This window comes from Homalodisca vitripennis, chromosome 2, assembly GCF_021130785.1.
Source record: "Homalodisca vitripennis isolate AUS2020 chromosome 2, UT_GWSS_2.1, whole genome shotgun sequence".
Taxonomy (NCBI): Eukaryota; Metazoa; Arthropoda; class Insecta; order Hemiptera; family Cicadellidae; genus Homalodisca; species Homalodisca vitripennis.
The window spans coordinates 126769780-126796727 of NC_060208.1; the positions used below are offsets into that span (position 1 = coordinate 126769780).

At 32.2% G+C, this 26948-nt stretch overlaps 1 protein-coding gene across 3 annotated transcripts in view; it reads right to left on the reverse strand.

Annotated features, from left to right (window-relative positions):
- The window catches only part of LOC124354690 (DNA-binding protein Ewg-like), a 73656-nt gene that overhangs the window by 33275 nt on the left and 13433 nt on the right, over positions 1-26948 (reverse strand). For all 3 annotated transcript variants that reach the window (XM_046805330.1, XM_046805328.1, XM_046805327.1), the window contains exons 4-8: positions 24928-25052; positions 21523-21639; positions 15632-15827; positions 13840-13952; positions 12164-12370 (exon numbers count right to left, since the gene is read on the reverse strand). In XM_046805330.1, the coding sequence (XP_046661286.1) occupies positions 12164-12370; positions 13840-13952; positions 15632-15827; positions 21523-21639; positions 24928-25052 (758 nt within the window). The remainder of the gene's footprint in view (positions 1-12163; positions 12371-13839; positions 13953-15631; positions 15828-21522; positions 21640-24927; positions 25053-26948) is intronic.

Below are 26948 nucleotides of genomic sequence, written 5' to 3' on the forward strand. Positions count from 1 at the left end.
ACTAGAAATAAACTCTTTTATTCAACTATCAAAATTACAAGAATTCTTTTTTAATAACAATTTAATCTTAAACGCTCAAAAGACTAATTACATGTTGTTTACAACAAAACAAAATAGGAAAGATAGCCAAGTCCAAATTCATATTGATACTGAGGTCATATCCCAAGTTCCTAAAACCAAATTCCTAGGTATTTACATTGATAGCCATCTGAGTTGGGATCAGCATATTGACCATGTCTTAACCATTGGCATGCAGTGACGGAAGCGATCCGCCGGTAGAAATGTGGCCACAATCACGCTGTGACGGAACGCTTCCGCCCATTATCTTTGACTACGTAGTTGGCCTATTGTCTGCTAGGTAGCAGCACCAAACAAGTCCGTGAATATTGTTCATAGCCTTCTGAATAAAGCCAATTCAATGTTTTGAGTTGGCTAAACTTCGTTAAACATGTTGCTTTTATTATAGCCAGCTGATGTTTGTTATTGTTTTGACAACGGAGGTTAGTCGTAGTCGGGGCGGCGCAAAATGGCAGGATTACGCAGCAGTGAAATCGATCGAATTATAAACGAAGATGGAGTTTTACTTAGTGACAGTGATAGTGATTTTGTTCCTAGTGATATAGACCTGGGATGACATTGTTCTGGAAGATCAAGTGGAGCTTTCTGCAGACGAATTTAACTTTGAAAACGAGGAGTTCGACCAGGTAGATTTGGGCACTATAAACAATAATTTAGACGATATTATTGAGAATGTTGCAGTCGGGGTCATTGGGGCTAGAAGCACCTAATGACTATTTAGATTTAGCTGGAACCATACATATGGGAAGATGAGTCCAATGAACCATTCAATATTCTATTTTTTGGCCCAAATGTGGGCGTAAATAACATTGAAAAACCCTGAAGAACTAGAATCTGAAATTGACTGCTTTTCACATTTTGCTGGTGACGATTTGTTTGATATGATAGCCATGGAAACAAAACAGATATGCTCAACACCAATTTGCTGATATTTCTAGAAAAACAGCTAAAATCAGACAATAGTGGACTGATTGTACCCCAAATGAAATCAAAACGTTTTTCACTCTTTGCATTATTATGAGTATAGTAAAAAAAACCGAATCTCCAGGCCTATTGGTCGACCAGAAAAGTAATTGAAACCAAGAATTTTTGGCAATGTAATGACCCTGAAAAGGTTTCAAGCAATAATGCGATTTTTTTACCATTTTGTTGATAATAATCACACTGATGATTCTGACAAAACTAAAAAAAATCAGGCCAATTTTGGTACTTACTGGAATGAAAAGTTTAGGAAGAATACACTCTATCAGGAATGTTTCAGTTGATGAGAGCCTGATGAAATTCAGGGGTAGGCTCCACTACATTCAATTCAATAAGAGTTAAGAGGGCTAGGTTTGGAATAAAATTTTTACAAACTTTGTGAAGCTGCAACTGGTTAGCTGCTCGGCTTTTGAGATCTATACTGGGAAGAAGATCTTACCAACAGGGGAGTTTGGCTAGCGAGGAGATTGTTGTGCAATTATTGCAAGCCCTACCTAGGGAAGGGTGGGTACATATGTCACTTAGATATATTGGTATTCCTCACCCTCTCTTTTTAGTCGTCTTTTGGGTGATTGAAAACACCTATGCTGTAGGAACAGTACGCACAAACAGAAAAAAACATGCCAGCAGAAATAAAAAACAAAAAAATTAGAGAGGAGGTGAGGCAATACGCCGAAGTAGAGAAGGCCTGTTAGTTTTGAAGTGGATGGACAAAAAGGAGGTCTTAGTTATCAGTTCAAGACACGAGGACATAAACTTTCAGGAAACTGGAAAATATACTCGTGAAACACCAGAACAACCCCGTTAGAGCAATCATGAAGCCTCAGGCCATTATGGATTATAATAATGGCATGCTTGCGGTTGACAGACATGACCAAGTACTTTCCTACAATCCAATTTATGAGGCGATATGTGAAAGGATATAAGAAAATATTTTTTTATCTCTTTGAAATGTGTTTATTCAATGCACATGTCGTGTTTTCAGCTGTAAGTAATAAGAAAAAACAACATTTTTCTGTTTTTATTTTCAGATTTCAAAACTAACTTGGCAGAACAATTGAATGAGAGAGTTGAATTGAGGACCAAAGCCTTCCACTGGCAGGAGATCTGCTCACAATCCAACAAGGTTACATGGAAAACACTTTCCAATGACGATCCCAGCAACTGCAAATAAAAGAGTTCCCTAGCAAGAGATGCTGTGTTTGTTTGAAACATGGTTTGAGGAAAGAAGTCCGCATTCAGTGTAAGCAGTGCCTCGTTCCAACTGCACTTGGACGGGTGCTTTGAAGTATATCATACTTCAGTAAACTACTAGAACTTTCCTAGTTTCAGTGTAGACCTATATACTATATCTTGTAAATACTGTAAACTATTTTTAGCTTTTTACTACTTTCATATTAGTGATGTTTTAGAAAGACTTTTGGAACCTAACCCATGGGACACATTTTTATTATCATGGCGGAGCGTAGGTAATGTACTTGTACAATAGAATAGTGTACATGTTTATATATCTATATAAAACATGCTTGGTAAAGTTTTATAATAATAGCTCTTGTAGTTCCAAAAATTATATAAATTTATTGTTCAAAAACAACCAATTTAAAGAAAAATAGGGTAACCACCAGGCTTTGGGGGGTTAGCCTACATCCTATAATCCAACTTTTTGTAATTTTTCAAACCTGTAGCCAATAGTAAAATTATGATCTAAGTATCATCCACTACTCTCCTACTTTAGGGCAGTACCATGACCCCTTTTATGAAAATTTGTCTAATTTTGAAAATACTTTTTGCCATTTACTGATGAATGAAGTTAATTTGGGGGAGGTTAGAAAGTTTTCTATTATTTTTTTACTGAAAGTAAAAAATTTTACAAAATTTTGTAAAAATCAAACAACTTTTAATAAAAAGGGGTTCAAGGGCCCCCCTAAATGGGTGAGTAGGGGGGGTGAAACTTAGATCACAATTTTTACTATTAGCCATAGGTACACATCTGCAAAATTAAAAAAAAAGGATTATAGGAAGTGGCTAAACCCCACACTCCTTTTTATGACTTCTCAGGGGTTTTTAAACCCCCACCCCCCAAAGGAATTGGTTAGTTAAAAAATTGTCGGTTGTTTTTTCCTAAATTAACATTAAAACCCACATTTTAGAAAAAAATTGGTAAAAAATCTGACAAAACAACTTTTATAAAGGGGGGGGGTCATTGGGCCCCCCTAAAGGGGGTTATGGGGGGGGTTTAACTTATATCATAATTTTAATATTGGCTACAGGTACACTCTCCTTGCAAAATTTCTAAAAAATGGATTTTAGGAAGTGGCTAACCCCCACACTTCTTTTTATGACTTCTCAGGGGTTTTTTTACCCCCCCCCCCCCAAAGGAATTGGGAGTTAAAAAAATTTTCGGTTATTTTTTTCCTAAAGTAGACATCAAAACACACATTTTAGAAAAAAAATTGGTAAAAATCTGACAACTTTTATAAAGGGGGGGTCATTGGGCCCCCCCTAAAGGGGGGTTATGGGGGGTTTTTTAACTTATATCATAATTTCAATATTGGCCGCAGGTACACACCTGCAAAATTTCAAATAAAATTAGATTATGGAAAGTAGGCTAACTCCCAGACCCCGAGGGGCCAAAAAAAATAGGATTTCCTCAGTGCTAAGTGTTAATTTAAAAAAGCAGCATGCCAATGGGTTTAACTAAAATTAATTCTGGAATTTATGCTCTAAAAAGGTTGTCTAACTTATGTAATCTAACTGTATTAAAAAGTGTATTTCATGCTCACGTTCAATCGCATGTATCTTACGGAATATGTGTGTATGGAGGTACATCCAACCAAAATCTCCATAAAATTTTAATTTGCCAAAAAAGAGCTGTAAGAGCAATGTTAAATTTACATAATGATGACTCAGTACGACAACATTTCATTGATTTAAAAATTTTAACAGTTCATAGCCTGTATATTTTAGAATGTATTATTTATGTCAAAATTAATTTAGGAAAATTTTTAACACACAATGATATTCACCATTACGACATACGTAATAAAAATAAAATAGTTTTGGATAATCATAATTTAGAATTGTTTAAGAAGAAAACCACATATAATGGTGTAAAGTTTTTAAATCTTATTCCAAAATAAATTGGCGAAATAAATGATCAGAAAAAATTCAGGTTATTGCTAAAGAATTTCTTGCTTAAAAATGCTTTTTATACATTTGACGAATTTTATAGCCTAAGAAACAACATGCAACTTAATTGAAATTTTAAAATGTTTTCGACAAGGTATTAAAGCATAGATTTAGACATTTAACCCTCCATCGGGGCGCTAAACGGAGTTTTCCTCCGTGTATGTTTTATTATTAAAAATAGTACTACTTTTCTGATGTCGGCAGTCGTTTCCCGCAGTGTACTTCACGAGCATCTTTCGGGGAAACGAAACAATAGCCTCCCGCTTTTATTTATCAAAATGTGTCAGTATGAGGTCTACTTCCGTGCGTGACTGGACGATTCCTCCGTGAGCGCCCGATGGTGTGTTTGTAGTGCTTGGACGAAATCACCGTGAGCGCCTTATTGTGTTTAGTTTTTATGTTGTAATAATCCGTGTGCACCTAAATGTGTGACCTGTGATGGTTTCTTTTTAAATTTTACTATATATTTTATTTGAATTTTGTGAAATGGAGAATGAAGACGAGAGACTTGTTAGTACAGTACCAGTGTGCTAGGGAACATTTCAGTAATGATTATGGAGTGAACATTGTCGCTATAACAACCAGAAGGAAAATGTTTTGAAATTTTGTGCAGTGTGTAAAAAAAATTTTAGTAAAGAATAAATTTTTATTTCAGAGCAATAATTGACATTACAATTGTATAATATCTCAAGAATTGAAGTAAGTTGTTTTTGTAAGAAGTTAAAAACTAAGTTAATTTCCATACATATTTACAGTAGGTTAAACATTTTTACAATTAATTGCATTATTCCTTAAAATTAATCATGTTGTTATTATACAATAACATTTTTTAAGATTTTCAATTTCTTATTTGGAAAATTCATTACATAAGAGTGTAATTTTTATTAAATTTCTAAAAATGAATATATTACATTGTAACTAAATCAGTGTGAATATTTAAACAAATAAAAACAGTTTAAACGACTATGATATCCATTATTCGCCAACCTGGAGGAAACCTCCGTGAGCGCCTGATGGTGTTTCTAATTTTAAGCGCCCGATGGAGGGTTAACTATAAGGTTTTAGATAAAAATTATATCTGGAACATACTTAGATATAGTCTGATGAATTGTGACACTATTTATTGTATTTCAATGTACAAATATGAATAAAGATTATTTGAATTGAATTGAATTGAATATATCTAGTATAGTTGACTATTACAGAGTACTAGGCAGTAGTACTCTAGTGTCTCATAAACACTCCTTTGGGTCTGTTTATGGGAATTCTAGCCTGTGTGATATGGTGTGTTGTAGCTTATCATACTATATTTCTGCAGCTTATTTGCTTTATTACAAATAGAGAGTCACAAGTGCACTAATGGGCAAATCTATCAATCATTTATTTCAGCTAACATATGCTGCATTTATACATAGTATTTATCTTCAAACTGTAACATGATGATGACATAAAAATATCAATTTCTGTATCAATAATACATGCAAATACAGTGTTTATTATATACATTCTAACATCCATTCAAATGCTAACATTCTGGTGAAGTTTGGGGCTTGAGGTTGGATTATCAACACCTGTTGATAGCACAAAGATAATCAACATCCATGCAAAGACTGAATTAGTTTATGCCCTGAAAAGAGAAGTAGACAGATTGTTTTAGTAAACTGTTACGTTCAGTACATTATGGTAAAACAGGTGATGGTATATGTTGTTATTATTTATTATACTGTATCTAAAAACTCAAGAAAATGGTTTTGAAGGCAAAACTAAACAAAACATCCCATGACTGAAGGAGATGTAGCTTTTGTTTTCAGCAGCAATTTAAAAATTTTACATTTGAAATAACTTTCATCTTGTTAAGAGGCGAATCATGTTTTGTAATAGAAGGTTCTTTTTTGTTTAAAGTTTATTATTGACGATAAAAGGTTTGAAAGGCTAACAGGATGTTGGCAATTTGCCATTTTTATATGTTACTAAAAGTATAAAACAATGTTTCGAGGATTGGAATCGATCATCTTCATCAGGTGGGTAAGGCATTAATACATACAAAAATAAAGAAAAGAAAGAAAAAAAGAAGGGAAAGAAAAAAGTTCAAACATATCCAAAAGCCGTACAAGAATCACAATCACACATCGCACCAGCAAAGGTGAAAGTGAGATACTGTTCTTCTGGGAAAGTTCTTGTTAACATACATTACACGAATTTTAAAACAATTTTTCAGTTTTTTTATATGCCTAAGACATAAGTGTACCGGAGACATAAGTGAAATTTGCCGGAATTATTTTGTTATTGTCTGCGACAAGTTGTAAGTTAACTTTGCTGGGTTGTGCTGCATTGAGGATAATCATCATCCAATTTTATTCTATATCAAGTTGTCTTCATAATAGACAGGAATTGTGACAGGATTGGAAAATTATAACAGCGTCATTAAACTACTATTAAAAATTTATATTTACAAAGTTAAGTTAAATATTAAGTGAATTAGTGTTGAGTTTATTTATTATCATAAAAAATCTATGACATAAATCATAATGTAACAATACTTCTATAACTTTGTTATATATACGCCTTTTTATGTCAATAAAATTTTCTCTTTGAAATGTGATTGTTAAAATGTTATTAATCATTTGCTTCAATGTTAAGACATGTAATATAATTATTGCCATTTAATTTCTCTTTGTGGTTAACAGAAATCAAGACTACATAATGACTAGATATGAATTGAAGGACAGTTTAAGTCGTTGTAGGTATAGAGAATGCCTGATACGAATTTTGGGGTGATGCTTATATTTAAGCACTAAATCCAACTATCACACTACAAATGCGTATTATCAGGGTCATTACAAATAAGTGTAAAATAGAACATTATATATTTATTCCATTAAAAATTCTTCCATTAAAGAATTTGTATAAATATAGTGTTAAAAACATTTTTCAATAGAAGTGTTGCAAATCATAACAAAGCAATAAAATAAAATTCAAAAATTGAGGGTTGAATGCCTATTAAACAACCTTATTTAAATATTTTAAATAATTTTTATAGTTACAATGCAAGATTGTACAGGGTTTGTCCGGAAAGTAATAGGACAGAGTCGATTAACACTTAAGAGTGCTAAATCCCGTAATTTTACGGAACGGCGAAAACTTCCGAAGAAATGACTAATCCCGTAGTTTTACGTGGTTGTCATTTCAATATGGTATTATGATTACATTGGTCCGGATATTTTAAACGGGTTATTGCTACTCTACAATGTTATTTGGGTTTTTAGTAACCACAATATTCAACCGCTAGAAAGCGTCAGATGTATTGTTATGAGGTTAATGGGACAAGCATACTTCGGTCGCGTTGTGTTTACGTTGCCGCTGACGTGGCAGTTCGTCTCGCAGCCGGCGAGTCTATGTCGCAATCATGGCTTCTCGCTGCTTGAACCGACGGTTTCGATCAGTGTTGTATTTTAGATGAAGTATAGTTTTAATTGGTGGTAGATAGTATTTTTGACGATTCTGACCATTGATCCTCCCTGATTTAATGGAAGGAAGATTAGGACACATAACTTCAGGTAAGGTATAAGTAAGTCTATTTATCATATAAACATCATGTCTATAGTTTGGTTATGTTATTGGTTTTTCGTGAATCAAACTATAATTTGTATTATCAATAAATTAACTTTATTCAACTAATATTCTATTATTATGAAATAAAATGAAAATATTATTCATATTTTAACATAGTACTGTATTATTTTGTTACAGATGCTGAAAAACTGTTTGCTGACAAGCGAAAGTGAATGCCGCGCATCAATATGACGGCATAGTTTTTTCTTCAAAAAATTACCAAAAACATAAAAACATGATTTTGTATTATGCAAAAGGACAGTTTATATTTGTAAATGAGGGATTGTAAATTAATTGTATATATGCTTTAGTTTAGTATATTTAGATAAAAAAAAACTGTCTATCAAAAATAATTTTTTTTCCAAAAATAAATGTTTTTTAAAATATAAACATTGTGTATGTGTATGTTTTTAATAAACAACCACTAACAATCTCACGTTAAAAGAAAGACGAAAGTAATCTGAATTAAGGTTGCTAAGTATTTTTTCATACCTTAAATACTCTTTTTTTTAATCAATTTTTGAAAACCACCAAAAACGCCCCGGCATTCTACAGAGGTTAACATGTCATTTAGGGTCCAGCACTCAAAGTGTTAAACGAAATGTATTGAGCAAATCATTACAATTCCTTTACAAAACTTTCAAAATCGGCTCCTTCTGCGTCGATGCAGCGCTGCCAGCGCGGATTTTCCAAGTATTAAAGGTGTCACCAGAAGGCATTACTCCGGGAATTAGCCTTGGAGAGCCGGCGGTGCATGTGGTGCTTGGATTCCCCTCTTGTCGTCTCAAAATGCTTGCCTTTTCAATCGAGCCTTTTCAGGTGAGGAAACACAAAATAGTTTGGGGGGCCCACATCTGGGCTGATAGGGTGGCTGTTGGAAAGGAGTGGGAGCGCGGCCTTGGTCAGGTTGTTGTTCACAAGAAAGGAGGGCTGTGGAGCCGACTTTCTGGTCGTCAGTGAGCACTTTTGGGGGACCTATCTTAGCGTCACACACTTGCGCATGTTCAAATGCTCCGTTCACTATTTTCATGAACCACAGATTCTCGGTAAAATTTAAACTTATGGGCAAATGTAAATGTATACTTAGGCGACGGTCTGAGTTCAAAAATTTTGCGCACACGAGTCACATTGTCGGATGTTTGTCGAAGTCGAAGGTCTTCCAGCAACGGTCTACATCAGTATACCTCTTCCCGGCCTTCCAAAAAGTTCTGGTGCCACCGAAACACACCACTTTTTGCTAAATGCAACATCCTGGTAAGCCTGCTTGATTATATCATGTGGGTCTGTCGCAGATTTACCGGAGTTTCACACTTGATTTATATTCGCGTACCTTCTACTCTAACGGTAACGCTGCATTTTCGGCTGGATGCACCACTTCACGGGAAACACGTCACTGCGAAAATGCCTCTACTGATTCTTCAGGTGCTCCGGAGGACAACTTATCAGCCGCTTGTTCTGTTAGCTAGGAACGCACTCTACTCGAATCCAGGTCAGTGCGACGCATGCTCCGAAGTACAGTCTCGGCGAAACGAAAATCAAGTCCTATTACTTTCCCGGACAAACCCTGTTATAATGTGACAGGAAATATGTTTTTTCAAAACAGTAATATGTCAGGTTATTTGGATACAGTTAAAAGGTCAATGTTGAAAAATGATGATATGGAAAGTTTATCTAAACCTCTAACTTAATTGTGTGGGTGTGTGTGTGTGTGTGTGTGTGTGTGTGAGAGAGAGAGAGAGAGAGAGAGAGAGTGTGTGTTTTATGAATAATGTATATGATTTTTGTACTGCAATTATTATTGTTCAAATAATTTTTATTGTATATTGCATGCGCGCACACACACACAAATATTTGTTAACCCTTCCAACGCGGCTAACGCCTATAGACGCGGAACTGCCGATGCTTTAAATGCGGATAACGTCTACAAACACAAAAGCTTTACTTTTGAAATGGCAAAGAATTAGTTGTTAAAACTTCCGTAAGAGAGCAGGTCGATGTTCCTTTCGACTGTCGGGACTAGACAAAACGCTTTGTCACCGTTGGTGGACGTTGTAACAGTATCTACTAGGGTTGAAAGCTATCGCCGCCATTTTTTGTATGGCCTGTGACGCGGCATACGCCTACAGACGCGTTCGTTTCATTCAGCTGTTTAACTACGTGTGTGTTGGTCGTATGTTAGTTATATTGTTAAACAAAGTGTTTTGAATCAGTCCGTTGTTATTCTAATAGTGTTTTAGTTTGTTTTTACGTGAACTGATTTTCCAACTTTTATCATTTTACTACGAACAACGTAGTTTGAGCGCATTTTTGGTATATTATGTGTAATATTTTTTTTCAATTACTTGTTTTGTATTTTATACCAGTTTCACCATACAAGTCCAGTTTATTTATTCTAAATAAATAAGGTTTATAAGTACAATATTTGTTTCATTTCCCTTGTAGGCTATTGTATAAATAAGTTTGTGTTGAATTTCATATTATTACATTTCAAAATCTTATACTAAACTTAATTATTTTTATGTACTAATTATACAGAAACAATTTACTCATTATAAATAACCTGTATAAATGTAATGTAATCTGTCAAATAGTGTTCCTATGTACATTATCCTGCAATGCAGTTTATTGAAAATTTCAAATGTTTTCGTGCATATAAAATTCGGAATAATATGTAATATTACATGTTTATTATTTTTTCTTATAAACGTAATACCAAGGAATATAAAACAAAAATTAGCATTGGGAAATTAAAAAAAAAAAAAAAATTTATGTCTTAGTGTTTGACAGTAATTTAAATTAGCGCTTTAAGGTTTAAAATAATGAATTGAGTTGCTATTGCATTTTCATTGTTCACTAATTTCATAGTTTATATTGTTGTTATGTTCTGTCATAGTTTATATTGTTGTTATGTTCTGTCAGAGTTTATATTTGTTTTACGTTTTTATAGTTTATTTATAGTTGTTATATATAATTTATTGTGTATATTTGTTGCTTAATTATTGAATTCCAAGTTTAGTAAAGTTTAGCCGAAAGTATTTCTGCTTCCAAACAAAAAGTAAGGTATGCTGGGGAAAATCGGTACATGGTCTTGACTGTGTGATAAGCATGAGAGCTGTGTAATATTCTTGTTTTCTATTTATTTGTCAATTATAACATTTTTTTGCATGATGAGTTTATTAGGCTTTGTTACTATTCTGTTTTGTTTATTGTTATTGTTATTTAGATGTAAGATTCTATTTATTGTTATTTAGGTATAATATTTTATTTATTGTTATTGCTGTTTTTGAAGTCTTTATTTATATACTATTTCTCTATATATTTATAAGTGATAGATGTAATATAGAATACTGAGAATGTATAAATTGGTATGTATTGGTTGTAGTATTAAGGATACAATTTGGAATACTAATATGGAAGTAGGCACACATAAAATGAAAAGTAGATTAATTACTGAGTAGCTATAATGCCCACACACGCCACGGTGTCTGGGTTATTTTTGCATGTCATGATATTGTACATTTCCGAATAAAGGATATCTGACTTCTGAGACACACACACACACACACACACACACACACAAAAGTAGGTAATGGAGTGGCTTGATTTTATGATAATGTATGTTAATCTGAATTTAAATATAAATCTAAATATGTATCGATACTGTATGTAGGTTTTTGGGAGTCAATACTTTGTGTAGAATGGAATTTTGTTTTGTTGTAAATATGCATTAACAGTAAGTTTCATATGTTTAATTTAATAATAACTTTTTTATTTACATGTCAATGATGGTATCACTTTCCTCTTTATGTGTAATATTATAAACGTAACACCAAGCGGCCTAAGCCTTGTTGAACTGAGCATTTATAAAATTAAATAGATAATGCAATTAAAACTATATAAATTGATTTATAACTTTTTTTGCAGTAGACATTAATTGAGTAAAACGAGCTACCCTTAATACTGATTTAACTTAATTATTTTTAATGTTTCCAATTATATTAATTTCATGGAAATTATACAATAATTGCTGGGTTGTTAATTTTGAGTTAAAACACAAGAGTCAATAATTAGAAAACATACTACTTTAGATGATATTTTAAAACTTATTTACTCAGTTTTCCCTGAGAATAATTTTTCATTATTTAACTTCTAATCACTTGTAAAGGATAATAAATGAGGGGACATAATTTGCATACCAACAGATACTACTGAAAATCCTTTGAAAGATGAGAAAAAAGTAAAGAACTGATAAAATCTGCAGGCTAATTACATTCACATCACATCACAACACACATGTAGGAACCTGGTTGGTAGTGTCCAGCGGTGAGGTGGTGGGAGGAGTCTCTGCCTTGTGCAGACGTATAACCCCCACAGCTCCTGTACCAGCACCTCCACCTGCCACTGCACCGTTCTTGTCCTCTTCCTCGTTGAACCCTGGTAACAGGTCTTCACGCCCATGGTACTTGTAACAGTTGATGACTATCTGCTGCAGAGCGTGTGTCCATGAGATCTGTAAACCAATCACTGCAACTCATCTCCTTACAAAGTTCTAAACCGTTCAGATGTTTTTGTGTAACTATACAAACACATATCAAAATATTCAAAGAAATATATATATATATAATGTTTACAAATTCATTAGGTCTGGCATTATTAAGTAGATTTTGCATAAAAAGTCAGCCTATTTTGAAATATTGAATTACACCTAAGCAGCCTTCAACCTGTCTTTCTAGCAAGTGGACAAAATCACACTCAACTGTATTTATATGCAGAAATCATAAATTTTATCTGTTTTTAGTCATGATTGGCAATTGACATCATCATCATTTCATCAATAAAATTACAATGGCTACAAACATAAAATAGTAACAAGCTGTGGATTTAGAGATAAGTACTGACCAGGCCTAAGGTAGCAGTACATTTCTAAGGTAAACCAATATAAACCTAACAAGAAGAGTTATGTCAAAAACAACATTTATATGTCAAATAAAAATAAAAATCAACAGTACACTAACAAGTTAACAATACATTAAAAATCAACAATAAATAAATAAAAGGTCAACAATAAAATATATATCTAAAACAAAAACAGAACAAGGTAACAATTTTAAAATACCAGAGTCACCAGAACAAAACACCCAAATTAGAATACTCAGTTGATATCATTATAGGGCAGATACTAATGTGTAGAATAATAGGAGTGCTTAAGTAACCAACTACACACATTTCTTCTAAATCTATTTGTTTCAACAGTGTGTGCTATATAGCCTAATTTATTAAAACGTGTAACAGACATTACCTGAGAATTTGACTGTGTTTTACTGAACCTAACAAAATCTTTATTTCATTTTATTAAATGATTATTTTTAATATAATGAGAATGTAGACTCCCTCTTAAAAACACAATTACTGAAATTAATCTTAATATTAACTACTAATAAATAAATATGTAGCCTAAGTTAATAAAGTTAATAACAGTAGGTATAGACTCTTTAATGATATTTTTCATCCTCTCCTTACATCTTACCTTGGAGATTATAAAATATGGTTTCCAATAGTCATGTATGAGACATTACAAATGTAGACAATGAATTTCCTAATATATGATTGAAATATATTGTTTTAATCAAATAAAAACCTCAACAAGGTGTGCAAGTGAGAAAATTTGTATAACTTACTAAACTTGTAGTTGTATATTGATTTTTGTAAAAGTAATAATATTTAGTAGTAAAATAGTATACTAAACACAGATGTTGCCTCACAAAAGTTTATATTTTTTATTGACAAAAAATAAATTTATAGAGTAAGCTATTTTAAAGTTTAAAACTGAGCTGTTTATTTGTAGATGATGGAAAATCTTGCTCTGACAAAATATGACAAGGTAGATTTGAATTTATCTTTGTGGAGTGAGATTTGATTCAGAAAGTATTTATAACTAACTTAAGAAGACTCATGTAAAGTGTGAAGGAGTGAGGATACCTTGTGCTTGGATTCCTCAGACCGAGCATCCATGCGCACATTGGCCCAGGGCAGTCCAGCTGGCCACCAGGGAGGCTTGGTTGACTCTCTCCCCCAGCCTGGTTTTACACGCCCTGCACACAACCATGCATTACATTACTTAGTACATCGTTCAATTGAATCCCTGCAAACTCCATACCTGACCTCCACATTATTGACGCAGTTTCCCATGAAATATATTTCGTCAGTTAAATGCAATAGTATACTTAAATAATGGTAACTGTTGCACAAATATTTAAATCCAATGTAATGTCTTTTAATACTGTCCTTCACGATAATGAGTGAAAAAGAAGAATTTCTTTTCCTTTCCTTTCTTCCAGAGACATACAGGTATAAAGCAACGCAGCAGTAAACAAAGGCACCTGGTAACTACATTGTTGATATGATGTGTGCCATTATCACTTGCACACTATCCTCACCAATATGGCTGACCAGTTAATCCGTCCTTTTAGTTCCATGACAATCAATTCAGACCCATTATTTATATGTTTCATTGTTTTCATAAATTATCTGTGTGTTTAATTTTGATGTGTTAAATAAGTTGTGAACTAATTAAATTTATTTTCTTACTTTATTTACATTATACGTAAGTACTTTGATTTACATTAAAAATTCTTCAACTATTCAATAGAAATAAATATTATTATTAGTATAGTTTAGAATGAGATGGCAAAACCTTGAAAAACCTTTGTGCCATGCATAAATGAAGAAATATAGAAAATGTTGGCACTATGACCTAACCCTAAATTGTTTTCATAGTGGTTTTACTTAACTCTATGTTACTAGTGTTGATACCAAAACCACTTATAAAGTCTCATGCAGTTAAAAAGCTATTTTTAAGGGTGGTGCCATCATTTTAGACAGGGGTGTATAATCATAACACTTTTAAGCATTTAGAACCTCTCTAATCTTGAAACCTTACAAGACAAAAATATTATAAAAACATGGATTTTATTCAATTACAAATAATTTGAAATTATGTTTAAACATATACTTCTATAACTTTAATTGGCCACCATATTGAAACCTTAAAAGTTATTGAAAAATAGGTAAGAATAAATGTTGCTTGAAATTGCTTGTCAATTCTGATTTAGATTATGAAATACCAGAGATAAAACTTTTGCTCGAATTTGAATGGTTGCTACCTTGAAATGGTTTGTTGGTTAAGTCTGACTAACAAAATCCATCACGCTATATACAAATATTGCCTTCTTTACCAAGTTTAGTTTGAATCTATAAAGAACTATAGTACTTATCGTGTTCACAATTATTCCCGTAATTTTATACACAACTTAATACTTTATATATACGCACTACATGAAAATCTTAAGAGATATAGAAAAATATGATAAAATGTATATTGTTTTAATGTATCATTTTGTGTCTTTGTTGGAAATTATTTGAGTCAACAATATGCTCAAACATGAATGAGCACCATCTTGAAATGGTTTATTGGTTAAGACTAACAAACTCATCAAGCATGTAATGCCTTACTCATCATTAAGTAATGCCTTTGTAATAAGATTAGTCTGGATATTTTAAAAATTACATAAATTATATTAGTCATCATGTTCACAAGCTCGCAATGAGCAGCAAACCCCCATACAATACACATTTTCTGGATTATAATTTTGAATTCTGTGGTCATGATCGGAGAAACTGCAAAAAACTTACAGGAAATTCCACCAACCTACCTAAAAATTATTTTAGCTCAATGCTATTCACTGTTTACAGTTTACTGTTGCAAACTTACCAGTGGAATATTTCAGCATAAGAGGTATAAAAGCGCGAAGCTGCGCTTGTGTCATCTTCTCAACTGGGGTGGGTATACCATCTATGACAAGAGGAGGCAACTCATAGAGTGATGGGTCATCCTGTACAGGAGGTGGAGCCTGCTGAGCCAAGGCTGTCTCTAGCTCCTCCATAATCATGGTGCGCAGATTCTTCACCTTTTAAGCACAAGTTGGAGATGATTAAACAGAACAATGTAAGCAAAACATATTTGGAAAATTTATGACAAGATTAATTGGAACAAATAATTTTCTCACATACTCTGACACAGAGTATAATTTAACATTAGTTAATATGTTAAAAACAAATTTGGCCCATTCTATCAAAATAGGTAGACAAGATTAATAAAAATATAAATCAATTATTACTAATGCATCACTTGGATGTTTTTCCGCTTTATAATAGCCTAAAAAAAACTTCTGTTTTGTCAACTGGACTTATTCTTAAAATTCGGGTAGTTTAAACTGTCTTCCCACTTTTTGAATAACAATTTAAAGATAAATATTTGTGCTTTTAAATTTGCAGGAAAATTTTAATGTTTTTTATTTGATCCTTCTTCTTGCCAACACATCTGGAGACATGTTCTTAAAAGGTAAGTTACAAGTTATATTTTTGCATAAAATATGTTCCGTTGTTTTTGTGTACTGTATGGAACAGAAAACATGATTAAGTTTCATTTTTAGATTTTAAAAAATGACTTAAAAAGTAAATGGTTTCAAAGCAAAAAATACTTTATTCATAAGTTGTGCATAAATACAATAAACAGCATCTTCATTGCTACAAACTAACATAACATTCACTCAAATTTGGTATTTATAGTTTGTAATCTTGCGACCTCATCTCGGCGCGACCGGAAGAGGGTTCATTTCCAGAGGAATAATAATTAACCGTGGATCTGCCACTAGATTTCCCCTATCCAAACCCAACCAGCTTTGATGACGAAAGATAAACTAATAATTTAGATACGGTTCCGAAAAGTTCCCTAACAATTATACTTAAGCCCAGGCAACATACATTCACTTCTACCCGATACCCGCACAACGACTTCGCTCAAACCTCCGCTCTCTGCTTGTCAACCTAGGCAGGAATCATCCTACCAGAACCTATCCAGAAAAATTTTGGATAGTAGGAGGTTCCTATTGTTTAAGCTATGACCTAATCAGCACAGCTGGCAATCGTGTTCGCGGCTACTGAAAGATTACGCGCGCCAAATTCAAATCTACAGTGGCACTTGCCGCAATCTAAATAAAAAAGAAATTAGTAAAGTTAAAAAATTTCTAGAGAACTTACAAAAATTGTTATATTCTTAAGTTGTGTCCCTTATGTAATGTTACATATAGGAAAAATATAAAATAATGGAAATTAAAATCATTAAAGTGCCAAGCACTCTTTTGATGGTTGTGTAGTGTTCAGCCAAATAACTAATAACCTAAAAAAATAAACATATGAGATGATATTACTTTTATTATGTAGGACGGAAAGTAGGCTTTAACTTGTAATATTTATTTGAATGATAAAGTATGTTGAAATTTGTTTAAACTTTGGAATACAAAATTTAATTTAATGATCTTATTTTATTTATATGCGTCTTTTTTATTGCTCCCTATATACATATGAACAAACAAAACAAATTACAAAAAAGTAAGTATCTGTATAACTGAGTTATAATTTATTTTTATAACTGGGTTTTGATTTTTTATGTTTGGTATTTGTGTGTTCTACAAAATAATTGACAGTAAAAAAAATAAATAAATATAATGGCATGATTTTTGTCTTACTGTGTTGACGGAAAGTAGGATACAACTATCAATATTTATTTAGATTATAAAGTTTTTAAATTAAAATTTTGTAAATAAAAGATTAAAATTTTTTAACATGTTGGTAAAGAAAAATTTTATTTATTTTTTATCTTAATACATTTTTATGCAAATTTTTCATTGTTCCCAATGCAAGTAAAAACAATTATAACTTACCAAGATTTAAAAAAAGTATCTGTTATACTGAGTATGACTTTTCTTATATATTAGTGCAAAATAATGAACATCAGCAATAGCAAAACAAGTTGTCTCTCATATTTGGCAAATACCTTTTACTAGCTTAAAAAAATCAACTCATGATAGATAATCTATGCTTGACTTATTATGTATATAATGAGACTTCGTACAATGCCATATGTCAACAATTAGTAACAGGATAATAAATATTTGAAAAGCCGATCTAGTCGGCCCTCTGCTTTTTTCAGAAAACCCCTCGGGCCGATCCTCAGCACTTTTCGGAAATACCCACAGATTGATCACATCGGCTCTTGGCATTCAAAAGGTTAAGCAACTTATGTTCAAGCATTAATAATATTGTTAGGTATAAATTAATTATAACAAAAAAGCTTTAGTCTACTTTTAAGCTAGTATTGAAAATTTTAAATGTATTCCTTAACAGAAATTCAAGATTGGTTAACCCTGCAACTGGCTTTAAGCGATTATCGACGCATTAACTGCAGTTTCAAAATGGCACTAAGCTATTTTCGACGCATTAACTATGTCATAATATGATCTCTCACAGCAAGTCTATTTTTACTTTGTTTGAAGTAAAACATACGTAAGTCTAAAGATAAAGATTCAAGGTTTCATATTATATCATAAAACGCTCTATAGTTAAGTTAAATCTTTCATTATAAAATTCTAAACTTGGATGTTCACATTTCCGATTGCCATTTGTTTGCGTAATTTCCGAACACGCTAAAATTACCGTATGTTTGTAAAAATTCCCTAACGTGAGTTTACGTTCTACACGATCGTAAGTGTCGTCATTGAAAACAGTGTATTCTTGGCTTTCAGGAACATCTTTTAAATAGCCAGTAGGAAAATAAATGTTTTTTAAAAAAGCGTTTGAAAAGCTCCTGTTTTGTAAAATCCCAAAATGCCTAATGCGTCGAAAATAGCTTCATTAAATTTTGTTATTTTTGTTACTTTATTGTTGTCTGGAAATAGTGAAAATCATATCAAAACAAAGAAGAAGAATTGCTCTAAGCAACAGTATAATAGACAACGAAGACTATGAACTAGTATTTTATTTTTGTTCTGTTGCGCAATCACCGACTCAGCCAGTAGAGAAGAACAGCGCATCGCATGGTTGCCGTGTTGATTTCTTTGTTGTTATTGCGCCATTGCCGGTATTAGTGTATCGCTTGCTATTTATTTGGATATTTTAGACTTTTCGTTATTTAGTGTGTATAAATAAAAGTTTGTTTATTGTTTTTTTTTTTTTAATTAGTGAAGTGAAAAATGTAGAGGTTAGGTTAAGTTTTAGCAAATTAGGTTGGATTTTTGTGAAACTGATAATAAGCCTATGTTCACGTAGGTTCAGTGTTTTATTATTTTGTAGACAATTTAATTTTGATTAAAATTAAATTTTGATTTAAATTTATGCAAAGGTATTTATTATAAAAGTAAAAAAGTTTTTTTTACTTTTTCTGAGGGTATTAGCGTTTTATTTCTATGACCATAGCTTGTTTTATTTTTTTAACAAAAAAATAATAGAGATAAAAATACATTGTTGTACATTTTTTTAAACTTCAATAAACGTACTATCTTTGTAAATAATATTTGGATGAAAAAAAAATTGTTAGCTAAAAAAGTTAGGCATTTATTTCACAATTTTGACTTTTGTAAAAATTAAAAAAAAAGTTTCTTGCCATATAAAAATATCTTATACAATGTAAACTTCTATAAATATCATATTTTTTCTCTTCTACATATATTTATCTCTTAGAAAAAAATATTTGTTCATCCAATAAATTCCAAAATGTCACAATGGTATACATAATAGTGCTATACAAACTTTTTTCAGATTTTGTAGTTTTTATAGATATATTATCCAAAAGTACCAATAAACTTCTTTTACCTTAATATTTTTTTTGTAATTTGTAATTGAGGTACATAAGCAAACTTTTGTATATTTTAAAATTATTCTAAAAACTTTCATATTACCTGAGAGGGTGCTATACGTTTTGAGAAAAATTTATTCTGTACTAATATTTTTACGTTAATCTGTAAAAAAATAAAAGTATATTAAATGATTCAATCTTTAATATTTTTTTGGGAAACTGCATTTATTTCTAAAGACATTGATGTTTTTAAAATGTTTTTATCTTAAAAAATAGATGAGCAATGATTAAAATACAAAACCCTTACAAAATCACCAAAAAGTGCCTGCCATTTTGGGAAAAATGATGGCCATTTCCAGGGTTAAACTTTAAGAAATAATTAATAGTTCTTCTGAGACAAAAAGAATATTTTTCTGTAACTTACAGTTGCTTTTTGTAATATAACACAGCAATTTTAAGTATGTGCTTTACATTTGTAGCACAAGTACCATATGTAACCCTTGACCAGTATGTAAAGAACAAACAAAAATTGCAGGCAAGTTACAACTATAAATATTTACTCAAATGTTATGTTTTATTAATATTTAGTCATGTATTTTCATAGAAAAAATATATGAGTTTGAAGATTGGTAATTAAGCTACATGTAGTTTATTTTTAATGAACAAGCTCGAGGTGCACTTTACATGTTCCGTACGTAATGGTTCTACATGCAGCTTTTACACTGATACCAGCTTACAAAAAGTACAGCACTGAATGTGAAAAATTGTGTTTTAATTCTGTATTCTGTAATGTCACAATCTGCTGTCCCACACGTGTAGCAAATGAAATTAAAAAACAGAACGTAACTATATTTGAGAAACAAATTTTAATAGTACTAAAATATGACTAAAAATGTTCCGTACGTGGAATGGCCCATTTATTGTTATTAACTTTTATTTACAAAATGCAAAATAAATAAAGCAATATTTAAATACAGTATGATTATTAAAACAGAGCCTCTCTGTGATAACAAAAATATTTTACTGAGAAATAACAATTTGAAATGATAAAGCAAAATAGATAAACATAAATAATTACAACAGTAATATTAAACAAACATCCATTATTTAAATAAATTAAAATAATTAAAAAAAACAGCAATATTTAATTGAAAATTTAATGCTAACTTGCTGAACACACTAACAAAATGAAAATATTAGGAGTAATGTTAATAAAGGAAACATTGTATTATGAGCTATTGTAATTGCTTTACAAGTACAGTATAACAAATTAATTTCGATCATTCATTACTAATCAACACTAATATTAAAAAATGTGATATTATATACCAGATTGAATAAAATGTTTTAGCAGTTTAATTGTAATCCTTCTTTGTAAATATTGTTTTTCGCTTAAAAGTGTAATATAAACATAATGTGACTGTGTTGTACAAGAAAAATGTGTTTAATTTATAACATTGTACAAAACTGTAATAAATCAGTGTTTTAAGCTAATAACACTCCTGTCTTCTGAATTTTCCACAAAAAATATAATTTGTTAATAAATATTGATTTTTAAATCAATAAAACAAGTAACAGCTATTCAAAGTTAAAACATTCTTTTTATCAACATGCATGTAAAGAACAGAAAATGTCCAATCTTACAAACCAGTCAATATTGGTGTAATATGAGTATATTATCATAATATTATTTTAATTGGAGCAATCAAGATTAAATTGTAAAAATTCGAACCACTTTAACTGAACATATTCTTTGTTATTATTTCCCCAAATGTTACAGGTACTTTTTTAGTAAAATTTTGTACTAGTAACAGTTATTCCAACTTAAAAATGTTATTGAAATTCAGGGTGAACTCATTAGAAACCTTAATATTCTTAATTAGCGAAAGTCATAGATTTCCACATGTTAAAACTTTAAATTCCACCCAGTAAGAAGAATCACATCTAATAACTAAAACAACTCAACTCACAATGTCTTCTAGAGGTTTTGCACCAAAGCACTTGTAGCTATTGCTGGGCTTGCCAGGGGTGGCTACCAGCACCACGGCCTGCTGTCCCACACGTGTAGCAAACTCATCTATTGTTTGCTGTAAAATAAAGATAATCAAGTTGACAATACTGAGATGAACAATATCACAATGACTTCTAGAGATTTGGCTCTGACACATTTGCAGCTGTTACTGGGCTTGTCATGGGTGGCACCAGCACCACAATCTGCTGTCCCACACGTGTAGCAAGCTCATCTATTGTTCGCTGTAAAAACAGGGATAATAAAGTTGACAATACTGAGATGAAAAATATCACAATGACTTCAAGAGATTTGGCTCTGACACACTTGCATCCTGTTGCTGGGCCTGCCAGGGGTGTCTACCAGCACCACAGCCTGCTGTCCCACATGTGTAAGCAAACTTATGAAACAGAGATCAATCTAGTTAATAATAATGAACAATATAACAATCTCTTCTAGATGTTTGACTCTAAAGCAACCTGCAGCTATAATTTTTTTTCTCAATGCAATGAATATTAGAAATTTGTTAACAGGTTTGTGAGATTTACTGAAAAATGAGACTAGTGATTCAATGGTAAGGATATTGTGTGGCAATTCAATGACATACACAGAAAACTGAATAATGACCAACAAAATATGAGTTCATTTTTGGTTAACAAATAACTGAGTTAAGGTGTTTAACTACGAGGGTAATTCGGAAAGTAAGGTCCGTTTTTTTATTTAAAAAAAAACCACAACACATTTTTTCAAAAATCTTGTTTTATTTGATTCCTGACATTAATCACTATTTTTCTACATAATTTCCACTTTTGTTTCAACACTTGTCATAACGATCTACAAATTGTTGAATGCCGGTGTCATAGAAGTCAGCCGCCTGCAACGATAACCAGTCTTGTACTGCTTGTTTCACCTTGTCATCAGTGTCGAAGCGCTTCCCGCCTAGGAACTCTTTTAGGTAGCGAAACAAGTGGAAGTCGCTCGGCGCCAAGTCTGGGCTGTATGGCGGGTGTTCTAGCTGTTTCCAACCAAACGATTTGCTGAGATTTTGGGTTTGGTTGGCAGAGTGGGGTCTGGCATTGTCATGCAGCAACGAAACTCCAGCTGTCAATAGGCCACGTCGCTTGTTCTGTATTGTTCGTCTAAGGTTAGTCAGAGTGTTGCAATAAGTGGCCGCATTTATTGTTGTTCCTCGCTCCATGAACTCGACTAGCAATATCCCAGATCTGTTACCATAACCTTGCGTGTGGAAAATGGTTTTTTTGCTTTCACTTTAACAGGTGACGTCGAGTGAGGCCACTCCATCGACTGGCGTTTCGTTTCTGGGGTTATGTGCGAAACCCGTCTCGTCACCCATCACAATGTGGTCTAAAAGGTTATCACCTTCCTGATGATATTGGATCAAAAATTCAAGAGCAATACCCATTCTTTTTTTTTTGTGTTCCTCAGTAAGCAGCCTGGGAACCAAATGTGAGCACAATTTGCGAAAATCCAAAATTTCAGAAACAATTTTAAACAATGTGGTTCTACTCTTGGGGTTCTACGTTTGGAAATTCTATTGCTAATAAAGAAACAGTTTGGCTTTCACCAAATCTTCGGTGATCACTGACGGCCGACCAGATCGTGGTTCGTCATGGACATTTTCCCGTCCATCTTTAAAAGCTCTCACCCACTTCCGCACTTTGTTGTCACTCATTGCATTTGGACCGTACACTTCACTTATCTGTCGATGAATATCCGCTGTTGAAACGTTCCTTGCTGTCAAAAACCGTATCATAGACCGTATTTCACAGTCGGCGGGACGTTAAATAGTTTTAAACATTTAAAAAAGGCACAGACAACAGCAGACTACAACGATTTCACTGCATAATGGCGTCGTTCTGCGCGCAATGTATGCCGGGAGTCAGGGTGCATGCGCATTTCGCTGCTCGCTTACTGTTTTTCTGGTTAACACGAATCGGACCTTACTTTCAGAATTACCCTCGTACTTTTGGAAATTTAATGTGCTTGATGGGTATCACAAACTTACCAATGAATAGAAGTCAAAGTATAACACGTGGTATGCAATTTTTGTAAATTTATCCCTTTGAGTGCCATAGCTATTTTGCTATGTTACCCCCTTAAATTGCCACCCTAATTTTTGTGTATTTGCCATATTCCTAAAAAACTTGTTGTCCAATAACCAATTGTTAACATTTTTGTTTTGTTTCATTTAGCAATAAAATGAAGAAAATAATAAGATTTTGTTTCAGGTAAAATAAAATACAATATATTTTGGAATATATGTTAGTATGAAATATTTTAAGTTTTTTTACAAACTTTTCAGTTTTAATCAAAATTGTCCATGTGTATTATTTTTTTTAAGATTTGTTGAGCTATACCAGCTAAACCGCTTGAGAGGCCATGAAATTATAAACTAAATTTATGTTCATTATATTTTTCCGCAATAAAGTAATATCAGCAATAGATCATCAAACTCTATGCACTTGGCAGCATTATTATAAACAATAAAACAAACTAAAGGTTGTTACTGTGGAAACATCCAAACATCAATATATATATTATTACACTAATAAGTAAATTGTACACTGTTTAACAGTTTGTTTTTATACCAAAACACAATTACAGAAAGAAGTAAACAGCACTAATAGCCAAATGTGTAATTTGCATCTGGCAAATTCATCATCTGACAGACCATACATAATTACACCATAGTTAATTAGCACTCCAAATACCTAATTGGAAGAAAGCAACAAAAAAAGGGTTATAATTGATACATTAAAACATGTTGCATGCAGTTATATGGTTAATTGTATATTTAAACTGTGTACTATATTAAATATTGTTTAAATACGGATTGTTGAGTCAATCACCGCCGGAAATTTAAGTTTTGTACCATGTCTCAACCATGTCAATCAAATTCGAGATTGAGGCAACATTTTGGAACCTTCACATATTAAACATTGATGAATAAATTGCACTAATAATACATTAAAACAGTAAATTTTAATATTACTATCTTCTTCCATTTTATTTCCTATGTTCTTTCTTCTATGCTATCAATAAACAATGAAGACTGTTTATTGATTACACTTCATGTTTTAAGAAAACAAAGTCCAGACCTATTTTAAACTATTTGTAGTCAGTTCATAAATTGATTTCTTTTTTACTGAGGAAAACAAGTACACAACATAAGTCAGTTTCAATAAATAAAAAACCTCTTGAAACATATACATATATATGTAACACCTTGACTCATGTGTTAGTTGAACCAAAAAGATCAAAAATCTTAATCAGTGTTAGATATTAAAATAACAAGAAACTGTAAAAACAGAAAGTAACAAATCCCTGATTTGCTACTTATACTTACTCTTAGCTTGCGTAGAAGTCTGTTTTGTTGGCGTTTTCTGATGGAAGGATTAGTTTCAAAAGAGTGTGGTCTTTTTCTTTTCTTTGCAGACATAATGGCTGCAGCTGCTGCCATTCCCACTGGACCTATAACACCAGCATGTGTTAGATGTTATTGTTAGAAGTGTTGAGTCCACTGGTGTAACATCACCTTTGTAGGAAAACAGCAGCTATGTTTTCGGCTAATGTTACAGAAAACCCGGAAGAAACTTTTTTTATAATGGTCATCAGGTAAATAAAAATATTTGGACTTGATAACCTTTCACTACCACTGTACTCTGTTAAAACTCTCTCACTTCAGTTTCAATCTGCTGCACACGTTTTATTGTTGAGTTATGGAGCTATTACTATTTTTAAGAATATATCAAGTAGAGATCCCTTGGTAGAAACTCCGTATTATTGCTTATTTTGCCCCGCCCTTGGATAATATAAAAAGGATACCAGAAAAGAGAGCTAAGGAAAGTGACTGTCTAATTGTACTTTTCTCCTCAACAAATAAAGGCATCGTCATGAAACAGCTGCTGCTTCTGAAACCTTAGGAGGCCCTTTTCCAACAAAGTCCAGTTGTTTGGGTGGGAAAGCATTATTTTTCAGCCTGGCCCTTCTCTTTTCTCTCTAGCCTATCTACCCTTCACTGTTTAATAAGAATTTCACTAATTTTCACACAATATTAACACTACATTTTTTTGTTAATGACAAACAGTTTTGACATATTTTTAATTGTGAATTCTCAGATATCTTTCATATTAAAATATTTATAATTTTTACATTATCAGAAATATAAAAAAATGTATATATGAAATAGAAAAGATATCAATTGTAAAAGGAAAAAAATAATTAGTTGTCTCTGATACTGACTCCAAACATGATATTATAAGTGGGCATACATCTTCCCGGTTGTCATCTTTGGACTATGTAACCCACTGAGAACAATCACATCTTAAAAGTCTTCAATCATGTCATGTTTGGTTTGGAGCAACTGGTGCTCCTTTTGTAATGAAAAATTGGTAAATTTTGGTCATTACTGCATTTATTTATTTACCAACTAAGTGTAAATTACACAGTCACCTCTTTAACAGATCAGATTACATTCTTCATTACTAGCAAACAAATGATTCTGTGCTGTAATCAACTAACATTGGAAAAAGATGCAAATCCACTATTTTACAGTGAAGTTTTTTGTACATTACATTATTGTAGACATCAGAGATCCATTAATTAATTTGTATAAAATAAACCTTTTCACATTGAAATTACAATAATAGGACTATATTCTGTGTAAAATTTTGTAATAAATAAACAGCAATTATCTACAGCAAACTGCTGTTAACACTGGAATGAAGCAGGAGAGTATCAACATTATTTAATAAGCAGTAGCAGTGGTAGGTAGTCCCATCAATAGGTCCACAAGACAACAAAACAAAATGTTTTTGTACTTTTGGATGACCTTTATACCTTCTAAATTGTTATTCAACAACTCGTGCCAAAATAGGGATGTTTAGATGAGAAGTAAGTTGAAACCATACGAGACATTCAATAACAATAATAAAAAATATGCTAATGAAGTTAAAAAAAGAGAGAAAAACGTTTACTTTCACATTTTCCACATTACCCTCAGTTACAAAATCTATATGACATAGAGTGAAAATGTTCCTAGAATTGTTACATATAGTCAAGTAAGTATTAATGCTGAAGAGGAAATTTCTGTTCCTGCAGTTGGCAGCACCACTGGTGAAAGCATTAAGCCCTTTGCTGTTTTTTTTCACTACTCCTTTCAATATCAGATTAGTTTTGACAACAAGGCTGTTTATTTACCGGATTCTGAAATTTCTGTAGAGCAAATATGACTGTAGTGTGTGTTGTAAAGAAAGTATCCTGTCTCATCACAGTCCAAATTTTCTTTAGGAAGTTGTAGTTTTCATCAGCCAGCTCACTCATATCTCTGAACGTAACACTACAATGTCTTACTGTCATATCCTGTAT